The following is a 25,593-nucleotide window of genomic DNA, read 5'->3' as shown; positions in this document are numbered from 1 at the left end:
AGCAATACATACGGTATTCTGAAAATAATGTAAAGAATCCTAGTTTGAAATTAAACATTTATATACATTCATGATCACTAGTTACTGAAAGCCTAAACCATCTCTGCTCTCAGCCAGTTCACATCCCCGCTCATGTCATCAGCTTCTCTGACAAGAGCCTCCAGAGAGTCTGTCTTGACACCAGCGGCAGTTTCCACATCCACACTCCCTTTGTAAGTGGAGAGTTTGAAGTAGGAGATAGATGGACCCTGGGCTAGACAACTAGTATTCGTCAAGAGGAGTAAAATTCAAGCTTTGTTCTCACCCAAACACTTCAACGACAAAGCTAGTGGTAAAAGCTGAGCTCTGCTAAAACAAAGAGATAAGGTGCCCACTCCTGAGGTCAAGGAAAACTTTCCCTTCCACACATACACAGAAGGTTCCTTGGAGTTCAAAAAGGGAGGGGACTTCACCCCATAATAAGTATAGATATGCACCTATAGGCCTCTGCAGTGGGATCCATCTTGGCAAAATCTTGGAGAGGGTCCAAGGACCAGTCAGGTGAGAAGAAAGAAACGAGATAACTGGCCAAGTAAACAAATACCCACATAATTGCACTCATCTCACACACAATCAAAATAATGCTCAAAGTTCTCCAAGTCAGGCTTCAACAGCACCTGAACCAAGAACTTCCAGATGTTCAAGCTGTATTTCAAAAAGGCAGAGGAACCAGAGATCAAATTGCCAATATCTGTGATCATAGAAAAAGCAAGAGAATTCCAGAAAAACATGTACTTCTCCTTCATTGACTGTATGCTAAAGCCTTTAACTGTGTGGATCACAACAAACTCTGGAAAATTCTTAAAGAGTTGGAAATACCAGACCACCTTACCTGCCTCCTGAGAAACCTGTATGCAGGTCAAGAAGCAACAGTTAGAATTGGACATGGCACAATAGACTGGTTCCAAATGAGGAAAAGAGTACATCAAAGCTGTATATTGTCACCCTGCTTATTTAACTTATATGCAGAGTAAGGCTGCTTAGAACCCAAAAGTCTCCATTTCTGGAGGAACCAGCCCCCCACCTCAAAAAAAGAAAACTATTTCATTTTATTCACAGAGGGATAATTTACCAAATTGCTATAAGTCATGAGTAACTTGAGAGGAAGGGCTTCCCTGTATGTGGAAAACAGATCAAAACCAATAGCATTCCAATAGAATTCCAATCAATAGAAAAAAAGAACATAAACATTATAACCACATTCACCAGTTTACTTGGTAATCAATACCTTTGTTAATTTCTTTAGAAGCCATCACGTTTTCCATTAGGATTTTTAATGTGGTACCAGTTCAGCAGTATCATTTGAAATTTATCAGAGACCTGCACTTGTCAAAAAGTCCTACGAAGCTTCTTGAAGATGAAGCACTTTTGCCAAAGCATCAGAACTGTCTATAAATAATAGAGTTAAAAGGCACAGTTAAACACCTAATTACAATGTAATAACTAGATTATGACTAGTAACATTTTATCAGAAGATACTCAAATTTTAGAACCTATATATAATTTCTGTGATATTTATATTAATAATATTTATCCATACTATATAATCTGAGGGGGTTAGCATTCATTTGACAATGCTTCCTGTGTAATTTAACATACAAACAAATCCTAGTTAAATTTTTTTTCTCTGAGATGGTTCAGAGTCTCTCTGAAGCAACCAAAAGTTAGCTGAAGTCAAAAAACTTTGAGACTTGGTAGTAAGTTTGTAAAAAATATCAAAAAGTTTTCAAAACATTTGGTCAGATAGAATCATAGTCCACTGTGCCCAGCAATCCCACTACTGGACATATACCCTGAGAAAACCATAATTGAAAAAGATACATGTATTCCAATGTTCATTGTAGCACTATTAACAATAGATAGGACATGGAAGCAACCTAAATGTCCATCAACAGATAAATAGATAAAGAAGTTGTGGTACATATATGCAATGGAATATTACTCAGCCATAAAAAGGAACACATTTGAGGCTATTCTAATGAGGTGGATGAACCCAGAGCCTGTTATACAGAGTGAAGTCAGAAAGAGGAAAACAAATATCATATTTTAATGTATATATATATGGAATCTACAAAGATGGTACTGATAGACCTATTTGCAGAGCAGAAATGGAGACACAGACATAGAGAACACACTTGTGGACAAAGTGAGGGAAGGAGAGGATGAGACTAATTGAGAGAATAACAAGGAAACAGATATATTACCATATGTAAAATAGATAACCAGTGGGAATTTACTGTATGACAACTCAGGGAGCTCAACCTGGTGCTCTGTGTCAACCTAGAGGGGTGGATGCAGTGGGAGGTAGGAGAGAGGTTCAAGAGGAAGGGGACATATATATACCCCCATGGCTGATTCATGTTGATGTACGGCACAAACCAACACGATATTGTAAACCAATTATCCTCCAATCAAAAATAAATAATTAAAAAAAAAAGAATCCTATGTCACTGTGAATATTTACAAACAAATCAGATTGCTTAAAGGCAAGGAAGTTCACAAAATCTGCTGTCAAAAGCAGTATTCTAAGTAAAACTTATTTTCTTAGCAGAGTGGAAACAAGACTAGTACTGTACCATCCTACTTTTAATAACAAAATCCATTTACTTAATTAAGTTTAACCTAACCTCAGCTCAACCATGTACAAAACTCCTTTTTCTATTCAAAACATATTTCCTACTATATACTGAAATGTTTCTTTTATTATTTTTAGCAGCTTTAGTCACATATTTAAAATAGAATCCTCAACTCTTAAAAATCTTATTAATTCCTAGTGGAAACCAAGTGGCAAGTAATTGTGAACTGTTTGTCATAGCAGCACTTCCTGATTGGAAACTTATGCTTTAGTTTTCCTTTCCTAACAGGGCAAAAAAAGGTAGGTCAACTTAGACCTGCCCAGCAACAAATGTTCCAATATTTTATCCTATTTGAAATGGCACAGATAGTCACTGAATTCTTATCATTCAGCTTTAGTTTCAGGTTATCAAAATCTGAAGATTTGAGATGATGTTTTCAAAACATAAGTACTGCTATAGAGTTTACCTTTTATCATATCAAGTTATTTTTCTTGATGACAAATGCCTATGTTAATCAAACTAACAAGCTTAAGCTAGCTTCAATAGTACATGATTCAGTACTAAATATTCCCTAGATCATGTGAACCTGCAATATATTTGGCTGATGTTTTAAAGATTTGTAAGTAGTATTTAATTTGTAAGGGTTTACTTTTAAGTCAGTTAAGTAGAGCTCATTTACGAATTAATTTTTACATACGGATGGAACCAGAGATCTCAGTTTTTCTGCTTGAGTTTAAAAAAGCCTTTCTCTAAAAACCTCCCTGGTGGAGGAAGAGCTAAGATGGAGGAAGAATAGGATGGGGAGACCACTTTCTCCCCCACAAATTCATCAAAAGAACATTTAAATGCCGAGTAAATTCCACAAAACAACATCTGAATGCTGGCAGAGGACATCAGGCACCCAGAAAAGCAGCCCATTGTCTTCGAAAGAAGGTAGGGAAAAATATAAAAGAAAAAAAGGAGACAAAAGAGGGAGGGACAGAGCTCCATCCCGGGAAGGGAGTCTTAAAAAGAGAGAAGTTTCCAAACACCAGGAAACACTCTCACTGCCGAGTCTGTGCCAAGCCTTGGAAGCACAGAGGCAACATAACAGGGAGGAAAAATAAATAAACAATTAAACCTACAGATTACAAGCCCAAGGGTAACTCCCCCAGCGGAGAAGCAGTGCAGACGCCTGCACCCACCACTAGCAAGCGGGGGCTGGGCAGGGAGGCGCGAGCTGCATCGCTTACAGTAAGGAACTGGCCTAAATGCCCCGAGCGCTATCTGAGCGAAATAACTTGGGCTAGCAAACAAGACTGTGGGATAACTACCACATGAAAAGCCAGCCCTAACCTAAGACACCACCAGGCCCGCGCACAGAACAAAGGACTGAACAGAGATAGCCGGCTGCAGACCATCCCCCTCCAGTGATAGGCAGCCAGAGCCGGAAGGGGACAATCGCAGCCCCAGAGAGACATTATCTACAAAACTGTAAGCAGGCTTCTTTGCTAACTAAGAGTTCTTGGGGTTTTGGACAGTAAACATCCCCCTTAGAAGGTGCGCCAATTGTACACCCAGAAAACCAAGTGGCGGGGAGGCAATAAGTCGCAGCAACAGTGCTTGCCAAACACCTCATTACCCGAGCTGCTTGGACCTTGGGAGGGCACAAAACACAGGCCAAACTGAGTCTGCGCCTCTGAGGACTACCTGAGTGCCTGAACCTGAGCGGCTTAGACCTGGAAGGTGCATGCAGCCCAGGGCCAGCCTCAGATGGTTCCCAGCAGAGCAACCTAGGGCATGACCAGTGTGGGCAGGGAGGGTACACGCGTTGTGAGCAGGGGCAGGCCCAGTGTGGCTGAGGCACTGCAAGCACATGCCAGTGTTATTTGTTTGCAGCTTCCCTCCCTCCCCACAGTGCGACTGAACAAGGGAGCCTAAAAAAATAAATAAATAAAGTGTCCACCACCGCCCCCTTTGTGTCAGGGTGGAAATCAGACACTGAAGAGACCAGCAAACAGAAGACATTAAAACAGAGGGAACCGCCTTGGAAGCGACAGGTGCAATAGATTAAAACCCTGTCGTTAGTATGGACTACATAGGAAGGGGCCTATAGATCTTGAGAAATATAAGCTGGACCAAGGAACTAGCCAAAAATGAACTGGCCCCACAATACCCACAACAACACCAGAGAAAGTCCTAGATATATTTTTATTATTTGCATGATCACTCTTTTTTTTTTTTTAATTTTTAAAAAAATTTTCAGTCCTCTATTACTCCTTTAATTTTCACTTTTATAACCTACTATTACTTTGCAAAAAAAAAAAAAAAAAAAAGACCCTATTTTTTAAAAGCAAACTTCATATATATATTTTATAATTTTTGTGACTTTATTTTTTCTTTCTTTTTTTTTTCTTCTTTTCTTTAACATTGTATTTCTGAAATTCCAAATTCTACTCTAGATTTTTAATTTTTGCTTTTAGGTATTTCTTATCAATTTTGTACCTATTTTTTTTTTTTATAATTTTTGTGATTTTTTTTTTTTTCTGTCTTCTTCTTCTTCTTTTCTTTAACATTGTATTTTTGAAATTTCAAACTCTACTCTAGATTTTTAATTTTTGCTTTTTGGTATTTGTTATCAATTTTGTACCTATAAGAACCCAATCTTCAGTACCCACTTTTACGTGGGAATGAGATTACTGGCTTGACTGCTTTCTCCTCCTTTGGACTCTCCTTTTTCTCCATCAGGTCGCCTATGTCTCCTCCCTAACCCCTCTCTACTCTACCCAACTCTGAGAATTTCTGTGTGTTCCAGATGGTGGAGAACACTTAGGGAACTGATTACTGGCTGGATCCGTCTCTCTCCTTTTCATTCCCCCCTTTTATCCTCCTGGCCACCTCTGTCTCCTTCCTCCCTCTTCTCTTCTCTGTATAACTCCATGAACATCTCTGAGCGGTCCAGTTGTGGAGTGCACAAAGGAAGTGATTAATGGCTAGCCTGCTCTCTCCTCTATTGATTCCACCTCAGCTCATTCGGGTCACTTCTAACTCCCTCCTCTCTCTTCTCTCCTCCATGTAACTCTGTGAACCTCTCTGGGTGTCCCTCACTGTGGAGAAACTTTTCGTCTTTAACCTAGATGTTTTATCAATGGTGCTGTATAGAAGAAGTTTTGACACCACTGTAAAAATAAGACTGAAAACCTGAAGCAGGAGGCTTAAGTCCAAACCCTGACTCCAGGGAACTACTGACTCCAGGGAACATTAATCAATAGGAGCTCATCAAACGCCTCCATACCTACACTGAAACCAAGCACCACACAAGGGCCAACAAGTTCCAGAGCAAGACATACCATGCAAATCTCCAGCAACACAGGAACACAGCCCTGAGCTCCAATATACAAGCTGCCCAAAGTTACTACAAAACCATAGACATCTCATAACTCATTACTGGACACTTCATTGCACTCCAGAGAGAAGAAATCCAGCTCCACCCACCAGAACACCGATACAAGCTTCCCTAACCAAGAAACCTTGACAAGCCACATGTACAAACCCACCCACAGCGAGGAAACTCCACAATAAAGAGAACTCCACAAACTGCCAGAATACAGAAAGGACAACTGAAACTCAGCAATATAAACAAGATGAAGACACAGAGGAATACCTAGCAGGTAAAAGAACAGGATAAATGCCCACCAAACCAAACAAAAGAGGAAGAGATAGGGAATCTACCTGATAAAGAATTCCGAATAATGATAGTGAAAATGATCCAAAATCTTGAAATCAAAATGGAATCACAGATAAATAGCCTGGAGACAAGGATTGAGAAGATGCAAGAAAGGTTTAAAAAGGACCTAGAAGAAATAAAAAAGAGTCAATATATAATGAATAATGCAATAAATGAGATCAAAAACACTCTGAAGGCAACAAATCAAATAGTAGAATAACAGAAGCAGAAGATAGGATTAGTGAATTAGAAGATAGAATGATAGAAATAAATGAATCAGAGAGGATAAAAGAAAAACGAATTAAAAGAAATGAGGACAATCTCAGAGACCTCAGGACAATATTAAACACTACAACATTCGAATCATAGGAGTCCCAGAACAAGAAGACAAAAAGAAAGACCATGAGAAAATACTTGAGGAGATAATAGTTGAAAACTTCCTGAAAATGGGGAAGGAAATAACCATCCAAGTCCAAGAAACCCAGAGAGTCCAAAACAGGATAAACCCAAGGCAAAACGCCCCAAGACACATATTAATCAAGTTAACAAAGATCAAACACAAAGAACAACTATTAAAAGCAGCAAGGGAAAAACAACAAATATCACACAAGGGAATTCCCATAAGGATATCAGCTGATCTTTCAATGGAAACTCTTCAAGCCAGGAGGGAATGACAAGACATATTTAAACTGATGAAAGAAAATAACCTACAGCCCAGATTATTGTACCCAGCAAGGATCTCATTCAAATATGAAAGAGAAATCAAAAGCTTTACAGACAAGCAAAAGCTGAGAGATTCAGCACCACCAAACCAGCTCTCCAACAAATACTAAAGGATATTCTCTAGACAGGAAACACAAAGGGGTGTATAAACTCGAACCCAAAACAATAAAGCAAATGGCAACAGGATCATACTTATCAATAATTACCTTAAATCTAAATGGATTGAATGCCCCAACCAAAAGACAAAGACTGGCTGAATGGATACAAAAACAAGACCCCTATATATGTTGTCTACAAGAGACCCACCTCAAAACAGGGGACACAGACACACTGAAACTGAAAGGCTGGAAAAAGATTTTCCATGCAAATAGAGACCAAAAGAAAGCAGGAGTAGCAATATTCATATCAGATAAAATAGACTTTCAAACAAAGGCTGTGAAGAGAGACAAAGAAGATCACTACATAATGATCAAAGGATCAATCCAAGAAGAAGATATAACAATTACAAATATATATGCACCCAACATAGGAGCACCACAGTATGTAAGACAAATGCTAACACATATGAAAGGGGAAATTAACAATAACACAATAATAGTGGGAGACTTTGATACCCCACTCACACCTATGGATAGATCAACTAAACAGAAAATTAACAAGGAAACACAAACTTTAAATGATACAATAGACCAGTTAGACCTAATTGATATTCTATAGGACATTTCATCCCAAAACAATGAATTTCACCATTTTCTCAAGTGCACACGGAACCTTCTCCAGGATAGATCACTTCCTGGGCCTTAAATCTAGCCTTGGTAAATTCAGAAAAACTGAAATCATTCCAAGCATCTTTTCTGACCACAATTAGATTAGATTGATTAGAAAAGATTAGATCTGAGAAAAGATTAGATTTTAGAAAAGATTAGAAAAGATTAATTAGAAAAGATTAGATCTCAAGTACAGGAGAAAAACTATTAAAAATTCCAACATATGGAGGCTGAACAACACGCTGCTGAATAACCAACAAATCACAGAAGAAATCAAAAAAGAAATCAAAATTTGCATAGAAACTAATGAAAATGAAAACACAACAACCAAAAACCTGTGGGACACTGTAAAGGCAGTCCTAAGGGGAAAATTCACAGCAATACAGGCATACCTCAAGAAATAAGAAAAAAGTCAAATAAATAACCTAAATCTACACCTAAAGCAACTAGAAAATGAAGAAATGAAGAACCCCAGGGTTAGTAGAAGGAAAGAAATCTTTAAAATTATGGCAGAAATAAATGCAAAAGAAACAAAGGAGGCCATAGCAAAAATCAACAAAGCCAAAAGCTGGTTCTTTGAAAGGATAAATAAAATTGACAAACCATTAGCCAGACTCATCAAGAAACAAAGGGAGAAAAATCAAATCAATAAACTTAGAAGTGAAAATGGAGAGATTACAGACAACACAGAAATACAAAGGATCATAAGAGACCACTATCAGCAACTATATGCCAATAAAATGAACAACGTGGAAGAAATGGACAAATTCTTAGAAAAATACAACTTTCCAGAACTGGACCAGGAAGAAACAGAAAATCTTAACAGACCCATCACAAGCACAGAAACTGAAACTGTAATCAGAAATCTTCCAGCAAAGGCCCAGGTCCAGCCGGCTTCACAGCTGAATTCTACCAAAAATTTAGAGAAGAGCTAATATCTATCCTACTCAAACTCTTCCAGAAAATTGCAGAGGAAGGTAAACTTCCAAACTCATTCTATGAGGCCACCATCACCCTAATACCAAAACCTGACAAAGATGCCACAAAAAAAGAAAATGACAGGCCAATATCAGTGATGAACATAGATGCCAAAATCCTTAACAAAATTCTACTAATCAGAATCCAACAACACATTAACAAGATCATACACCATGACCAAGTGGGCTTTATCCCAGGGATACAAGGATTCTTCAATATCTGCAAATCAATCAATGTAATACACCACATTAACAAATTGAAAAATAAAAGCCATATGATTATCTCAATAGATGCAGAGAAAGCCTTTGACAAAATTCAACATCCATTTATGGTAAAAACTCTCCAGAAAGCAGGAATAGAAGGAACATACCTCAACATAATAAAAGCTATATATGACAAACCCACAGCAAACATTATCCTCAATGGTGAAAAATTGAAAGCATTTCCCCTAAAGTCAGGAACAACACAAGGGTGCCCACTTTCACCATTACTATTCAACATAGTTTTGGAAGTTTTGGCCACAGCAATCAGAGCAGAAAAAGAAATAAAAGGAATCCAAATTGGAAAAGAAGAAGTAAAACTCTCACTGTTTGCAGATGACATGATCCTCTACATAGAAAACCCTAAAGACTCCACCAGAAAATTACTAGAACTAATCAATGAATATAGTAAAGTTGCAGGATATAAAATCAACACACAGAAATCCCTTGCATTCCTATACACTAATGATGAGAAAATAGAAAGAGAAATTAAGGAAACAATTCCATTCACCATTGCAACGGAAAGAATAAAATACTTAGGAATATATCTACCTAAAGAAACTAAAGACCTATATATAGAAAACTATGGTGAAAGAAATCAAAGAGGACATTAATAGATAGAGAAATATACCATGTTCATGGATTGGAAGAATCAATATAGTGAAAACGAGTATACTACCCAAAGCATTTATAGATCAATGCCATCCCTATCAAGCTACCAACGGTATTCTTCACAGAGCTAGAACAAATAATTTCACAATTTGTATGGAAATACAAAAAACCTCAAATAGCCAAAGCAATCTTGAAAAAGAAGAATGGAACTGGAGGAATCAACCTGCCTGACTTCAGGCTCTAGTACAAAGCCACAGTTATCAAGACAGTATGGTACTGGCGCAAAGACAGAAATATAGATCAATGGAACAAAATAGAAAGCCAAGAGATAAATCTATGGACACCTTATCTTTGACAAAGGAGGCAAGAACATACACTGGATTAAAGACAATCTCTTTAACAAGTGGTGCTTGGAAAACTGGTCAACCACTTGTAAAAGAATGAAACTAGAACACTTTCTAACACGATACACAAAAATAAACTCAAAATGGATTAAAGATCTAAACGTAAGACCAGAAACTATACAACTCCTAGAGGAGAACATAGGCAAAACACTTTCTGACATGCATCACAGCAGGATCCTCTATGACCCACCTCCCAGAATATTGGGAATAAAAGCAAAAATAAACAAATGGGACCTAATTAAACTTAAAAGCTTCTGCACAACAAAGGAAACCATAAGCAAGGTGAATAGACAGCCTTCAGAATGGGAGAAAATAATAGCAAATGAAGCAACTGACAAATAACTAATCTCAAAAATACACAAGCAACTCCTGCAGCTCAATTCCAGAAAAATAAATGACCCAATCCAAAAATGGGCCAAAGAACTAAATAGATATTTCTCCAAAGAAGACAATATAGATGGCTAACAAACACATGAAAAGATGCTCAACATCACTCATTATCAGAGAAATGCAAATCAAAACCACTATGAGGTACCATTTCATGCCAGTCAGAATGGCTGCGATCCAAAAGTCTACAAGCAATAAATGCTGGAGAGGGTGTGGAGAAAAGGGAACCCTCTTACACTGTTGGTGGGAATGCAAACTAGTACAGCCACTATGGAGAACAGTGTGGAGATTCCTTAAAAAACTGGAAATAGAACTGCCTTATGACCCAGCAATCCCACTGCTGGGCATACACACTGAGGAAACCAGAATTGAAAGAGACACGTGTACCCCAATGTTCATCACAGCACTGTTTATAATAGCCAGGACATGGAAGCAACCTAGATGTCCATCAGCAGATGAATGGATAAGAAAGCTGTGGTACATATACACAATGGAGTATTACTCAGCCATTAAAAAGAATACATTTGAATCAGTTCTAATGAGGTGGATGAAACTGGAACCTATTATACAGAGTGAAGTAAGCCAGAAAGAAAAACACCAATACAGTATACTAACGCATATATATGGAATTTAGAAAGATGGTAACGACAACCCTGTATATGAGACAACAAAATAGACACTGATGTATAGAGCAGTCTTTTGGACTCTTGGAAGAGGGAGAGGGTGGGATGATTTGGGAGAATGGCAGTTAAACATGTATATCATATATGAAATGAGTCGCCAGTCCAGGTTCGATGCACAATACTGGAAGCTTGGGGCTGGTGCACTGGACTGACCCAGAGGGATGGTACAGGGAGGGAGGAAGGAGGAGGGTTCAGGATGGGGAACACATGTATACCTGTGGTGGATTCATGTTGATATATGGCAAAACCAATAAAATATTGTAAAGTTAAAAAATAAAATTAAATTAAAAAAAAAAAACAAAACCTCCCTGGTGGCCCAGTGTTAAGAATCTGCCTGCCAGTTCAGGAAACAGGAGTTTGATCCCTAGTCCGGGAACTAAGATCCCACATGCTGTGAGGCAACTAAGCCTGAGCATCACAGCTACTAAGCCTGCCTGCTACAACAACTCGCATGCCCTAGAACCTGTGTTCCACAACGGAACAAGCCACCACCATGAGAAGCCCATGCACCAAAGCTCAAAACATCCCCTGCCCACTGCAATTAAAGAAAGCTCACATGCAGCAACAAAGACCCCATATGCCACAACAAAGACCCAGAAGAGCCAAATAAATAAAGAAATATAAATAACTTGCTAAAAAAAAATTTTTTAAGGCCTTTGTCTATTTTTTCTCCTTGAGAGCCCAAGTAGATTATTTACCTCTCAAGGTGAGGTAGAAGTTGCTAGGCAGTTAGTGTAGATCTGAGACCTCGGTTCCTTTTTTTAATTGCAACCCTCTCAAATAAACATCTCAACCCATTAACTAACTTAAAGCTATACTTGTTGTTCCAGTTTCCAGGGATCCAAAAGAATGCCACCTCAGTCTGGTTGGTCATAAAATATCCAGACCCAAGACAGGACAATCATTAATGCTGTCCAATTTATCAAGAAGAAAATTACCAGATGGACCATTAACTCTTAACCCATACATCTGGTTCTTAAACAGTGGCCTGGGGTCATAAGAAAGAATCACAGGAATGGCGACTCAATGTCTAAAAAAACTGAAAAACTGGGGATCAAAAAAAAACATAAAGATGACAAAATGTACATAGTTCCCTTCAAACTGATTGGTCAGAGATTACATATGTCAGGGACATGAGCCAGCCAAAAAGGAACAGATCAATACTAATAAAGACATAAACTGCTATAATTCTCACCTTTTTGGTCACTTCACCCACTCTTGGTGTCAATGCTGGGGCTTTGTACTTCTCTTTACCTTAAAATAAATCCTGCTTGTTTGCTACCATGAGTGTTTGCATGTTAGTGAAGTTCATTCTTGGGCTTCATGAACAAGAACTCAGATTCCCATTTCAAAGGTACAGGGAGAAATACAAACTCCTTTTATTAATGGAAACTGAAGAGTTCCCAGCTTTGCAAAAAATACCCACTAGGGGGATTATAAGATAGAACAGAGCTTTGATCATCCATACTTAATTATCCACAGCTAGTGTTATTACTGGAGAAGGCAATGTCAACCCACTCCAGTACTCTTGCCTGGAAAATCCCATGGATGGAGGAGCCTGATAGGCTGCAGTCCATGGGGTCACTAAGAGTCAGACACGACTGGGCAATTTCACTTTCACTTTTCACTTTCATGCATTGGAGAAGGAAATGGCAACCCACTCCAGTGTTCTTGCCTGGAGAATCCCAGGGATGGGGAAGCCTGGTGGGCTGCTGTCTGTTGGGTGCACAGAGTTGGACACGACTGAAGCGACTTAGCAGCAGCAGCAGCAGCAGTGTTATTACTATCAAATATCAAACAAACAATTTAAAGAGGTCTCTCAGGGTCATAGTTTCCTAGTCCAAAATTAGAAGTCTTCACCTTCCCATTTCCAAGCACATACACTTTGAAACTCACAAACAGAACATGCTTGGAGAGTTCCTTGCCCTGCTATTGCAGCAAAAATAGAAATGAAGTTTCTCCTCTCCTGAAAGCAAGGGAAGTAAGAACAGTGAACAGCCTAGGGAAGAAACATGGACACGACTGAAAGAATTAATCACTTCTAGTTTTACTTTAACGGTTACTAACCTGTAGTGTAACCAGAAGCTAACCTATTACCCCCTAATACTAGGTAAATTACACCCTGCACTTGGTATTTGCTCTCCCTGACCTCTCTTACAGAAAACTACCCTTTACAGTTTTTTTGCATTTCAGAAAGAAGACTGCAGACCAAAAATCCAGAGACAAGTGGACCCCAATTACCAGGCTGCCTGATGCCAGCTGTGACTGTTTTGAAATAATGCAGGAAGAAAAAAAATGCAAAAACTTCATTGTGCTGTGTCTGTTCAGTCATGTCCAACTCTTTGCAAACCCATGGACTATGGCCCATCAGGCTCCTCTATTCATGGAGTTTTCCAGGCAGGAATGTGGAGTGGGTTTCCATTTCCTACTCTAGGGGATCTTCCTGACCCAGGGATCAAACCCATCTCCTGCATTAGCAGGCGGATTCCTTACTACTGCGCCACCTTGGAAGCCCCAAAACATCATTACTCTGAACTTTATCATTTAGTCTAAGGCCACAAGAGCCAGGCTATATAAAGTCTCTTGGTTCCCCGGGGTGGGGGTATGTGGCTCTTGAGGCCTTAGCCTGCTGTGTTCTCCCCTCTGCTGGCTGATTTTTAAAGCCATCTTTCTATTCCCTCCAAACTCTGTCTCCATATTTTTTTATTTGGCATCAGTAGGCAGAGAAAGCCAAAATTTTGGCTGTAGAACTGCTCGAAGTTAAGGAGACAGTTGCCTACTTTGTTACCATTTAAGGTACCAGTATCCATATTCCTCCTTCTATGCCCCTCTTTCCTTAAGGGCCACCAAAGGACCCAGAGAGGCAGCTACACAAACTGAACACCACAATGGAAAAAAGCATAGGAACTCCCATCCCCCTGGGGTCCCCTAGGTGGTCCCATAAAAAGGAAATATCAGAATATATAGGAAAGATGAAAAGATTGGGTTCTCAGCACAAAAAATCTAATAATCACCCAAGTGTGATCAAAGCCCAAAGGCTGAGACCCACCTAGTTAATAGTCTCAGCTACTATATGGAAAACTGAAGTTTCAGGGACTTCCCTGGTGGGTCAATGGTTAAGAGTCTGAACTTCCACTGCACAGAGTGTGGGTTCAATCCCTGGTTGGGGAACTAAAATCCCAGCAGGCCCCACAGCATGGCCTAAGAGAGTGGGAGAAGAGTTTCACCTCTGAGCCCTTTTTCATCTGTGTTTCCTCCCAGCTCAAGGACCTTCAGTGCTTTCAAGAACAAAGGACTCCAGGGAAGGACTATAATAGTGAAGAAAAAATTGGATTCCATGTTAAACCTGTTACTTTTATTTTAACCTTTGTATTCTATTGATTTTGCTACAAGTTAATCAGGAAAGGGATGTCTATAGCTCAAACTATACATAATGGCCCCTCAAGTCTTAATGTTAAACTAAAATACCTTTGTTTAGCTTACAGGAAACATCCTGACCCAGACCATCTATGAATGGCTGCAGGACAAAAGATATTAACACACTCAGAGGGGACCAGGAGATATTTGCAATGACTTAGGACCTTTGAGGTTTCCCAGGAGGCTCAGTGATAAAGAAAACACCTGCCAATGCAGAAGGTGTGGGTTTGATCCCTGGGTAGGGAAGATCCTGTGGAGAAGGAAATGGCAACCCTCACCAGTATTCTTGCCTGGGAAATCACATGGACAGAGGAGCCTGGCGGGCTACAGTCCATGGGGTCACAAAAGAGTCAGCCATGATTTAGCAACTCAACAACAACAAATGGCCTTTCTACTTTACCTCCTCACTTCCCTCCCTTTTGTTCTATAAAAGAGACTAGTGTCCAGACCTTGGTAAGATGGTTTTCTAGGACATTAATTTTCAGTCTACTCAGACTTCTGACTTTCCAAATAGACTGCCCAAACAACCCTTGCCCAAACAACCCCTCTCCCAATTTACTGGCCTGTCCTGGGGCAAGGAGAAGGAGGTCTAACTAGGTAGCAAGACCACCTGCTTCAAGACCATGTACCACTTCCCTAAAGGCTAGAAATAAGACCCCACAGGCTTTGGGGACCCCATCCCCAGGGTTGTCCTCAAAGGAGGAAGCAGAAATACTAGCAATTAAGGAAATGCTCAGTCGCTCAGTAGTGTCAGACTCTTTGCCACCCCGTGGACTGTAGCCTTACAGGCTCCCCTGTCCATGGGATTCTCCAGGCAAGAACACTGGAGTGGGTTGCCATTTTCTACTCCAAATTAAGAAAAGGGGCTGGTCAAATACATTCTTCAGTCGTGGCTGTGTGTCCCAGGCAAAAGCAAAACGTGTTCAAGAATACTGTTCCCATTCGTTAAATACAAAATAACTGTTATTCACCCACATGAAAATTGCCCAAACCAAATACAAGGATGTACAGTAACAGGTGTACCAGAAGACAGGGAGAGAGGGAGACATGGTCATAGACACAGGGACGAAGGGGCCGGGTGAAGTTGGAACTCAGCTGTCACCTAAGGAATATGGGAAAAGGTGGGGACATTATTGGAAGGTGACAACAGTCCAGGGCACTAGTTAGATAAAGGAAGGAGGGTAAACGAGTGCAACTTTAGTTCAGAACTGCGAACTCCGGGGCTGTAACTGGGGAAGCCGGCTAAGGATGGAGTGTGGGGATCCAGTCCTTCTCCAGTTGGGCAGTGACTCTCCCAGGACAGCGTCCCAGCCTCCCGCTCCCGGGCACTGGAGGCTAGCGGGCCTTCGAGTGGAAAGAGATGAGCCCCAGTCACCAGGTCCCTGGCACCCTCCCCACCTCCGTCAGGTTCCCGCCCGCCGCGGGCGCCCAGGCGCAGGCAGAAATCACCCCGCCGGTGTGGGAGGGCTCCACCAAAAGCAAGAAACCGGGCAGTAGGAGCGCCAGCGGAAATCGCTCCCTCATCCCGACCCCTTGGTCCCGGGAAAAGTGCCTGCGGCATTAAGTTCGGCAGCGCGTCTCAGCTCAGGCAGGGCGCTCACCAGAATACCAGGCGTGAGCAGAGGTTCGCGTCCTGCAGCGGGTTGGGCTTCCTCTCCGGGAACACCTGCAACATCTTGCTGGCCGAGGGTGTGGGTGAGGATCGTGGCCGTCCTTGCAATCGCTGCCGCTGTTCCTGTAGGGCCCAACAGAGACCTTCGAGACTGAGAACCACCTGCGTCTCTGGGACTGGAGTGCCAGCTGCCTGTCGGCTCCCCCTCTTCCAGGTCGCCCGCTAAGCGCCTCTGCCACAGCCGAGGAGTGCCCGGGGGCGGGAGCGATGGGAGCGCCCCGCAACCACCACCCCCAGGTTAGGGAGGACACTGCAAGGAGCCACGCAGGTGGAAGGCAAGGCCATGAGGGCAGCTGATTGAGGTGGATAAGTGAATTACCCGCCACACTGGGTCCTCCCAGACGCCCCAACCTACTCACCTGACTTCAGACTCTAGCAAAGTGCTTGCTGTGAACTCAGGCACCCACCGAGGAGGTGCAGAGGGAGCATAGACTTTGCCACCCACCCCTCCACGGCGCACCTCCCCCCAACCCCCCCGTGCCGCCCCCCACCCCACCCCCCCCCCCCCCCCACGCTGCTGCAGCTGGTAAAAGGAGATAGCAGCCCGACCTCTGGGCAAGCTGCCCTCATCAGTACCAAAAAAGGGCACTGTGGGAGAACTGTAGTGGAGCAGCACCTTTCCCAGGGTATGTGCGCCTCCCCACGCCCTTTTCCTCTGCCTGTCTCTTGTTGTAGAAAAGCTTTACTCTCCTAGGCCTTCCCTGAGTCACAAAAGGCCAACTCAGGATTAATGATTAAAAGAATGTGAACATATTGTCAAAAAATATTTAAACAGTAGATCAGCCATGTAACAGTCTATAGCTCCTCCCTGAAGAACCTAGTAACAGTGTCTGATGCATATCTTGAGTTGTTTTGCTAAAAGCTCCACCAGATGCAGTTAACTGCAAAAACCCTGACCAGCAGGAGCCTAAGGATTGATGATGCTAAACCCTGTGACACTAGCTTTGTTACCAACCAATTAAAGAATAGAGCAGTAGCTGATCACACACCCTGGACTCTCTCCCTCACTGTGCTTTTAAAGAGCCTCCCCTGAAATCCATCAGAAAGTTCAGCTCTCTTGAGCATGAACTGCCTGTACTCCTTGCTTTGGCCCTTACAGTAAGTCTCTGTCTGCTCTGAACTCCTATGTTTTGGTTTGTTTGGCCTCACTTTGCCTCCAGCTTAGTAACTTGGGTTATACACAATTCATGGCCAAGCATCTGACCTCAAACAACAGCATGGTTTAACACAGTTTGTTTGTTGAGCTATGAAAGGTTGTCGAATCATGCGAAGACACCCGGATTCTTGGCCCCCGGAGGAGAAGAATTCAATCCGAGGCCAGAGACGAGGCTTGATCGCTCAGAGCTTTTGTGTAATAAAGTTTTAATAAAGTATAAACAAAATAGAGAAAGCTTCTGACACAGGCATCATAAGGAGGCAGAAAGAGTACCTACTTGCTAGTGTTAGCAATGAACTTATATACTCTCCAATGAATCCAAAGAATGGCTGGAGGTTGTAAAGACCTCATCAGACCTACTCCCATAATTTACATTTTAAGATAACACTGTCCTCAGGCAGGATACATCCTTGTAAAGACCAGGTCTACTCCCATAATTTACAGTTTAAGATAACAGAAAGTTTAATCCAAAGACTGTCCTTAGGCAGAATACATTATTGTTACATAATCCTAAGGAATGTGGAGAAAGAAAAAAAGTTTGTCCTTTCTTCCTCCTTGAGAATTCCAGACCCCTCTCCCCTTGGGGACCCCTAGACTCCCTATCAACCTGCCTAGGAACTAACTCTCTCAGCTACAAACACCTAAGGAAAGGTAACAGAAGGTTAGAAAAGCTCAAATGATTTTGGAAGACAAATCCATGCAGTTATTGGGAAAGGCTTTTGGCATCTCACATCTTGTATTGTGTGGGGGATTTCTGTGAGTTTTTGCTGCCCTCTTGGATTGGGAAAGGAGAACATGGGGAGAGAGAGGCTGCCTTATGATTTCTTTCATCATGAGCTCAGGGCCTGGCAGAATAAGAGTGACATATGTTCTAGGGTACAGGCCGTATGCTTTTCTGGGGGCCTTACCTCATTTTAACTCTAACAATGCCCTATTCAAGAAAGTAGTATCATCGCTACTTTACAGATAAGAAAAATGAGGACAGCACTTGTCCAAGGTCTTCAAATAAGTGAATGATGAATCCTAATTTAGACTCAAGTGAGATTCCAGCATGGTCTGTCTCACTGGAGGATGGACAGTGTGTGTGAAAAGTGTCTAGAATATGCTGTTTGAATGAGTGACTTCATAACTGAAAGAATAAGATCTTGGGCTCTCACTCAAATCTTTAGTTGTTTGTGTGGCTGTCTTACTAGCTCAGCAGCTCCCCTTCCCTTTCACCATAAATGAAGAAAGATCAAAGTTTGTGGTGCTTATAACAAGATCACTTTATTATTCTTTGACAATTGCCCATCGCCCTTGGCTAAAACATTGTTATTAATAATGGCTTTTAGCTTCAGCCATTCAAAAATGAGTATGTGCTACAGAACTGAGTATGTGTACAGTTAACAATACAGTACTGCATTCTTTTAATCTTCTAAGAGAGTACATCTTAAGTGTTCCCAACATAAAAAATAAAAAAAGGGAAAATGGATAAAGTGTGAAGTATTACATTTCACAATGTACACATGTATCTAGTCATCAGACTACAACTTAACTATATACAATTTTTGACTCTCAATTATACCTCAATAAAGCTGGAAGGAAAATGGCTTTTGAGGAAGGCCTTAATGTATTCAAATACTTTTTAAGTCAAATGTATAAGAATGGCAAAATGTTGATAATTTTAAATTAATGGACATGATAGGGGTTTACTATACTATTTTCTTGATATTTCATGTTTGTTTGAAATTTTCTGTTACAAAAAGGAAGACAATGAGAGCTGAAATTTGTAACTTTTCAATTACCTGCTTTCTGATGCTAGTTCTTTCTCAGATAACACAATCTACAACCTTTATAGTCAGTCCTCACATCTGATTTACAGTTCTCTTTGATGGTCTCTTTGACATTGCCTACATTTTCCAGGCCTAGTTCTACTTCAAAGATGAAGAAATTTCTTGCTGAAGATGGACGTTTAGTGACTTCCCTTGTCAGACTGCCCCAGACTGTTGTCTCCAGTCCCCACTACCATCTCAGGATCATAATTAGCGATCTCCAAACTGCTGAATACACTCAGTCCATTCTCTTGTTTTTTTAAAATTAAGATCTTTTGAAACTTAGCATTTTTTCTGAACATTAACTAATATGCTTTTTAGTAGAGATATTGAGAACCAGTGTTGAATTATACAGGGAAGACTGTATATGAAGCCAGGGACCAGAGATCTTAATGTTTTGATTGTTATCTAAATTTCTCAGGTCTAAAATGAGAAACCCATATTTCTCCTACTTCCTACAGGGTTATTGTAAGCCTCAGAAATTGTGAATACACTTTGTAAAAAACGTTAGGTTTTAAGGCAATATACAAGAAAATGTTTGTCTGTTTGTTTTTATTCATTGAACAAATGAAGGCCTTCTAGGTACATGACCACTAGGCCAGGCACAAACTTGTAAACATGGGGATGATGTCATAAGGCCTCTATCTGCAATTGTTTACTGACGTTAATGGACCAACTCAATGGATATAAGTTGAAGCAAGTTCTGGGAGATGGTAAAAGACAGGGAAGCCTGGTGTGATGCATTCCATGGACTCACAAAGAGTCGGACATGACTGAGCGACTGAACAACAACTGATCTTAAATGGTTCAGTACTATAACTAAAAAGACAATAGCAAGTAGAAAGGATATAGAGAAACGGGAACCCTCATACACTGGTAGGAATATAAAATAGTACAGCCACAAAGGTACCATATAACCTAGGAATACTACTCCTAGTTTTCTACCCAAGATACATGAAAACCTATGTCTATACAAAAACCCTGATACAAAGTCATAGTAGCATTATTCAAAAAAAAGTCAAAAAGTATACTAGGGGTGTGCAGAACCATGTGTACATCAACTAGTGAATGGATAAATAAATTGTGATATTACATGCAATGGAATACTATTTGGCAAGATAGACATCCTGATGTATGCTACAACATGGATGAACACTGAAAACATTATGCTGAATTAGTGAAGGCAAACACTGACTCTAGAGAGGATGATGAGACAACTTCTAAGGAGAGATTCAATCTTGTTGGACTTGATAATTCCTTCCCAAACTTCAGGGACATATGATACAAATTTGTATATGTGCAATCTATAAATTATTAAATGGTCTAAAGGATCCTGTCAAAAAGTCAAAAAAGCATGTTAAATCTAAAGTAGGTTTACAGTAATGTCCAACTCTTTGCAAGTACATGAACTGTAGCCCACCAAGCTCCTCTGTCCATGGGATTTTCCAGGCAAGAATACTGGAGTGGGTTGCCATTTCCTTCTCCAGGAGATCTTCGCAACCCAGGGACTGAACCCCTGTCTCCTAAGTCTCCTGCATTAGCAAGCAGACTCTTTACCACCAAGCCACCTAGAAAGCCCAGGTATAAGAGTGATAATATTAATAAAATGTTTCAGTTAAGACAGTGCTGGTCCTCAAGCATTTTTCTACCAAGGCACATAGGAGAGATGACATTCAGAATTTGAATATACTCCAGTGAATATCCACAGTTCTGAATATGGCAACAATTTCTTTGTTACTGCAATTTCTATCAATCTATCCACCTCTGTAAGCTCAAGAGTCAGCCCTCAAATCAAATATAGCCAATCGTAATATACCATGTTCTTGTCCAGAGGGTTTGGCACAGAAATAACCTCGTGGCCCACATCAGACTAACTTGCTTTCCTCCTTGAGAATCTTTGTTTCTTTTCCTGAAGTTAGAAAGGGAAAGGCCTCTCTTTCATTTCTAATGAGGGAGTTATAAGGATATGACCAAACACTGCTGGTAGCCATGTGCCCCATTTATGTGGAGATGCCTGAAAGAATAAAGCAGGTACTCAAGGGGAAGTCATACAGTCATGGCTATTTATTAAACACCTACTGTGTGCCAACAACTGTTCCAGGAGCAAGGGATATATAAGTGAACAGGACAAGTGGTGTAACAGAGAGTCTTGGTGGCATCAAGTCTCTGGGACTCCTGAGGCTAAGGGGATCCCTCATTGGCTGGTGTGACCTGGAGCAGAAGAAGCTGGAGCAGAAACTGTCACTTCCCAGCTCATGTCCTCTGACATTCATTCAAAATTCAGGCAACTCACTGCTTACCTGCAGCTCTCTGCTGAAGGGCCTTTTTCTGCCTGTGGGAGCACAATGGGGACATACGCAAGATAAGCCAGAACCCCTGGATTCAGCCCTCAAACAATGATGGATGGGGAGTGGGTAGATGAACACCCCAGTGCCTTTGCCTGTCAGTTGGAACAATTCTGTCTCCCAGGGTGACCCTGCAGGAAGGAGGCCAGTAACCCAAACAGTAACTGTGTTGTTAACACACTTTTTATTGATTTAATATCATTCTCGGTCTCACTTCTCCACTTCCTACAAATGTTTCCTGGGATCACTTCTAAATTACCTACGTTCACTCAAATCCTTGTCTCAGAGTTTATGGGAGGCCTAATTAAGACAACTAACAGAAATGTCCTTCTAAGAGCTAAAGAATATTGTCCTTTGCTTGCACAATATCCTAACTATAATATAATAATTTATATTTTAAAAACTTACAAAATTGATACAATATATGATAATATAATTTATATTTCATAAATTTATTGAGTTTCAGTTCAGTTACGAACCCGTGAACCACAGCACACCAGGTTTCCCTGTCCATCACCAACTCCCGGAGTCTACCCAAACCCATGTCCATCGAGTTGGTGATGCCATCCAGCCACCTCATCCTCTGTTGTCCTCTTCTCCTCCTGTCCCCAATCCTTCCCACCATCAGAGTCTTTTCCAAAGAGTCAACTCTCTGCATCAGGTGGCCAAAGTACTGGAGTTTCAGCTTCAACATCAGTCTTTCCAATGAACACCCAGGACTGATCTCCTTTAGGGTAGACTGGTTGGATCTCCTTGCAGTCCAAGGGACTCTCAAGAGTCTTCTCCAACACCACAGTTCAAAAGCATCAGTTCTTCGGCTCTCAGCTTTCCTCACTGCTTTTCAATATGCTATCTAGGTTGGTCATAACTTTTCTTCCAAGGAGTAAGCGTCTTTTAATTTCATGGCTGCAATCACCATCTGCAGTGATTTTGGGGCCCCAAAAAGTAAAGTCTGATACTGTTTCCACTGTTTCCCCATCTATTTCCCATAAAGTGATGGGACCAGATGCCATGATTTAAGTTTTCTGAATGTTGAGCTTTGTTAAACCAATTTTTTCACTCTCCTCTTTCACTTTCATCAAGTGGCTTTTTGGTTCCTCTTCACTTTCTGCCATAAGGGTGGTGTCATCTGCATATCTGAGGTTATTGATATTTCTCCCAGCAATCTTGATTCCAGCTTGTGCTTCTTCCAGCCCAGCGTTTCTCATGATGTACTCTGCATAGAAGTTAAATAAGCAGGGTGAGAATATACAGCCTTGACATACTCCTTTTCCTATTTGGAACCAGTCTGTTGTTCCATACCCAGTTCATACAATGAACTCTGCTTTATTGAACAAATGAGCACTACTCACAATAGGATGCTGACCACTTGAAGTATGTCTACTGAAAACTGAGATGTGAAATAATGGTAAAACACAAAGCTTTTGAAGACAGTATACAACATTTCCTGATCTCAGTGACATTTACATTGAATACATGGAAAATAATATAATTTTGCACATGTTGGTTTAAACACTAATAAGTTTAAATTTTGGGTTTTTTTGTATTTGAATATAGGTACTAAAAATTTTTTTAATTTCAGTTGTGGTTCAATTTATTTTTCACTATAAAATTCTAAATATATAATTCTATGTATATATTAAGGTTCTAACAACAAAACGAGGGTATCAACATTAGATAAAAAGCAACTAGGAAGGGTAACTCGCCTTGGGTCCCAACATAGTAGTTCTAGTCAGAAAGTCTCAGGTCAAACTTCATCAAAGGAGCCGTTCTGTAATGATACATTTAACCCCATGTTTGGGCTTCCCTGGTGGCTCAGAGGTTAAAGCATCTGCTTGCAATGAGGGAGACCTGGGTTCGATCCCTGGGTCAGGAAGATGCCCTGAAGAAGAAATGGCAACCCACTCCAGTATTCTTGCCTGGAGAATCCCATGGATGTAGGAGCCTGGTGGGCTACAGTCCACGGGGTCGTAAAGAGTCAGACACGACTGAGTGACTTCACTTTCACTTTCTATATCACTATATAGATATATTTCTATATCACTGTATCCATACACAGTTCAGAATCCAACAAGGAAGTATAGCTTGCTTGTATCCCACAAGAGATGCCACTCTCTCTAAATTCATACCAAATTCTGGACCAAAAGTTTGCACCCCTCTCACCAACAATGATGTGTGTATATGTACATTTCACTTAGCATTTTTCAGCAGTCATGAAATTTAAGTCTTCACTTGTTAATCAAAACAGCCGTGGAGGCTATTTCTACCACACCGCTGTATGTCCTACAGGACTGTAACTATTATTCTGCTATCCTAAAACCACTGTTCTTATTTCACATTTAGAATTTCATCCTTCAGCTATCAAGCATTGCCACTCATCTCTGTCCATCAGTCTACTTGGTCAGTTTCCAGAAAACAGCCATCTCTGCTTATAACAGCACTTAGTAGATTCATTTGGGTGTTTTAATACATTTTCCTGGTTTCCTTAAAATAAATGAATAGAAGATGGATAAAATTTACATGATGATATTACCGACCATGCAATGAACACAAGATGGACAGAGCATGAAGTAGAAGAAAGGGGGTTCCTGTTCAGTCTGGTTTGGATGCTCATGGGAAGTAAGCCTATTGATTATATGTTTAACTTTGAAGGGAAACGAACAGTTTGTTTCTGTTTTTTTTTTTTTTAAATCCATGGACTGCCGATAGCACATTTAATCATATTTGACAAAATTTGGAAGTGACCAAGATGATAGCCAGTAAGTAAATGGAGAAATAAACTGATCTATCCAGATATGGACTATTATTCCACACTAAAAAGAAACGAGCTGTGAAGTCAGAAAACCAATAGGAGGAAACTTAAATGCTATTACCAAGTGAAGGAAGCCCATTTGATACAGCCATGTGGTGTATGTATTTCTATCTGTATGACATCGTCAATAGGCGAAACTTTGGAGACAATGGAAAGATCCATAGTTGCCAGCAGGGGGTGGTGGGGCTGAGAGATGAATACGTGGAAGACAGAGGATCCTTCTTCCTCTGGGACAAATAAAATGTTCTGTATAATACCAAAATTAGGGTAATGTCATTGTACATTTGTCCCGCCTCATAGAATGCACAACACCAAGAGTGAACCCTAATGTAAACCTAATGTAAACCACGGTGTTTGGGGGACATTGACGAGTCAGTGTAGATTCACTAGAGGTAGCCGATCTCTCAGTCTGGTGGGGGACGCTGGTAATCGGTGGCTGTGGCGTGTGGGGACATGGATTAGGGGAAAACTCTGCACAGCCCCTCAAAGAAAAGAACACACAAAAGAAGGAAAAGCGAAAAAACAATCTATGAAATGCTGGTAATATATTGGTGAAGTTTATATATCCAAAATGTGAAGTGTTACATTATAGGATATGGAGAAGAAATTTTTTTAAGTCATAGACTGAGGGTCTATATTAACAAAATATCCCCCCATCAACCCTTTAGAGAATTTCATGGGCTTATACAAGATCTGATTAGAGCCATAGCTTTCTTCAACACAATCAAGAAAACTAGAGGGCCAAACTTAACCTTGCTCTTGTCAATTTTTAAAAAGAATTTATAAAACACTACCAAAATTATCCCATAATCTCCTTTCCATCCCTTGAAAATCATCCTCTGTGGGCCATTTCTCCTTCATCAAACTCTATTTCTGGGTTTATTAAATGTGACTTTCCATTGAGCTAGGAGAAACAGAAGTTGAGCTAAGAAATACACTTATAAGATTAATTTTCAGATTTCCCTAGTGGCACGGTGGATAGAAATCTGCTTGCCAGTGCAGAGGACACAGGTTCAATACCCAGACTGGGAAAATCGTACATGCCGACAAGCAACCAAGTCCCTGCACCACAACCACTAAGCCCTCACTCTTGAGCCCGTGAGCCACAACTGCTGAGCCTGTGTAGTGCAACAACTGAAGTCTGCATGCCTACGGCCTGTGCTGCCCAGCAAGAAAAGCAACAAGAAGAACCCCTGCAATGAGAAGCCTACACAAGGCAACAAAGAGTAGCCCCCAATCCCCGCA

The 25,593-nt window shown here is 40.8% G+C and overlaps 2 protein-coding genes across 2 annotated transcripts in view; both read right to left on the bottom strand.

Annotated features, from left to right (window-relative positions):
* Positions 1-16,662, bottom strand: part of LOC113902483 (multidrug resistance-associated protein 4-like) — a 365,222-nt gene extending 348,560 nt beyond the window's left edge. The window contains exons 1-2 of the mRNA XM_027557817.1: positions 16,584-16,662; positions 16,154-16,287 (exon numbers count right to left, since the gene is read on the bottom strand). Coding sequence (XP_027413618.1) covers positions 16,154-16,227 — 74 coding nt within the window. The 5' untranslated portion in view covers positions 16,228-16,287; positions 16,584-16,662. The remainder of the gene's footprint in view (positions 1-16,153; positions 16,288-16,583) is intronic.
* Positions 16,387-25,593, bottom strand: part of LOC113902122 (multidrug resistance-associated protein 4-like) — a 78,926-nt gene continuing 69,719 nt past the window's right edge. Inside the window, 2 exon segments of the mRNA XM_027557076.1 lie at positions 16,387-16,517; positions 22,723-22,752. Of these exon segments, the coding sequence (XP_027412877.1) occupies positions 16,387-16,517; positions 22,723-22,752 (161 nt within the window).

This window comes from Bos indicus x Bos taurus, chromosome 12 (genome assembly GCF_003369695.1).
Source record: "Bos indicus x Bos taurus breed Angus x Brahman F1 hybrid chromosome 12, Bos_hybrid_MaternalHap_v2.0, whole genome shotgun sequence".
Classification (NCBI taxonomy): Eukaryota; Metazoa; Chordata; class Mammalia; order Artiodactyla; family Bovidae; genus Bos; species Bos indicus x Bos taurus.
The sequence above is the reverse complement of the archived record's forward strand: the minus strand, read 5'-3'. Positions and strand labels throughout refer to the sequence as shown.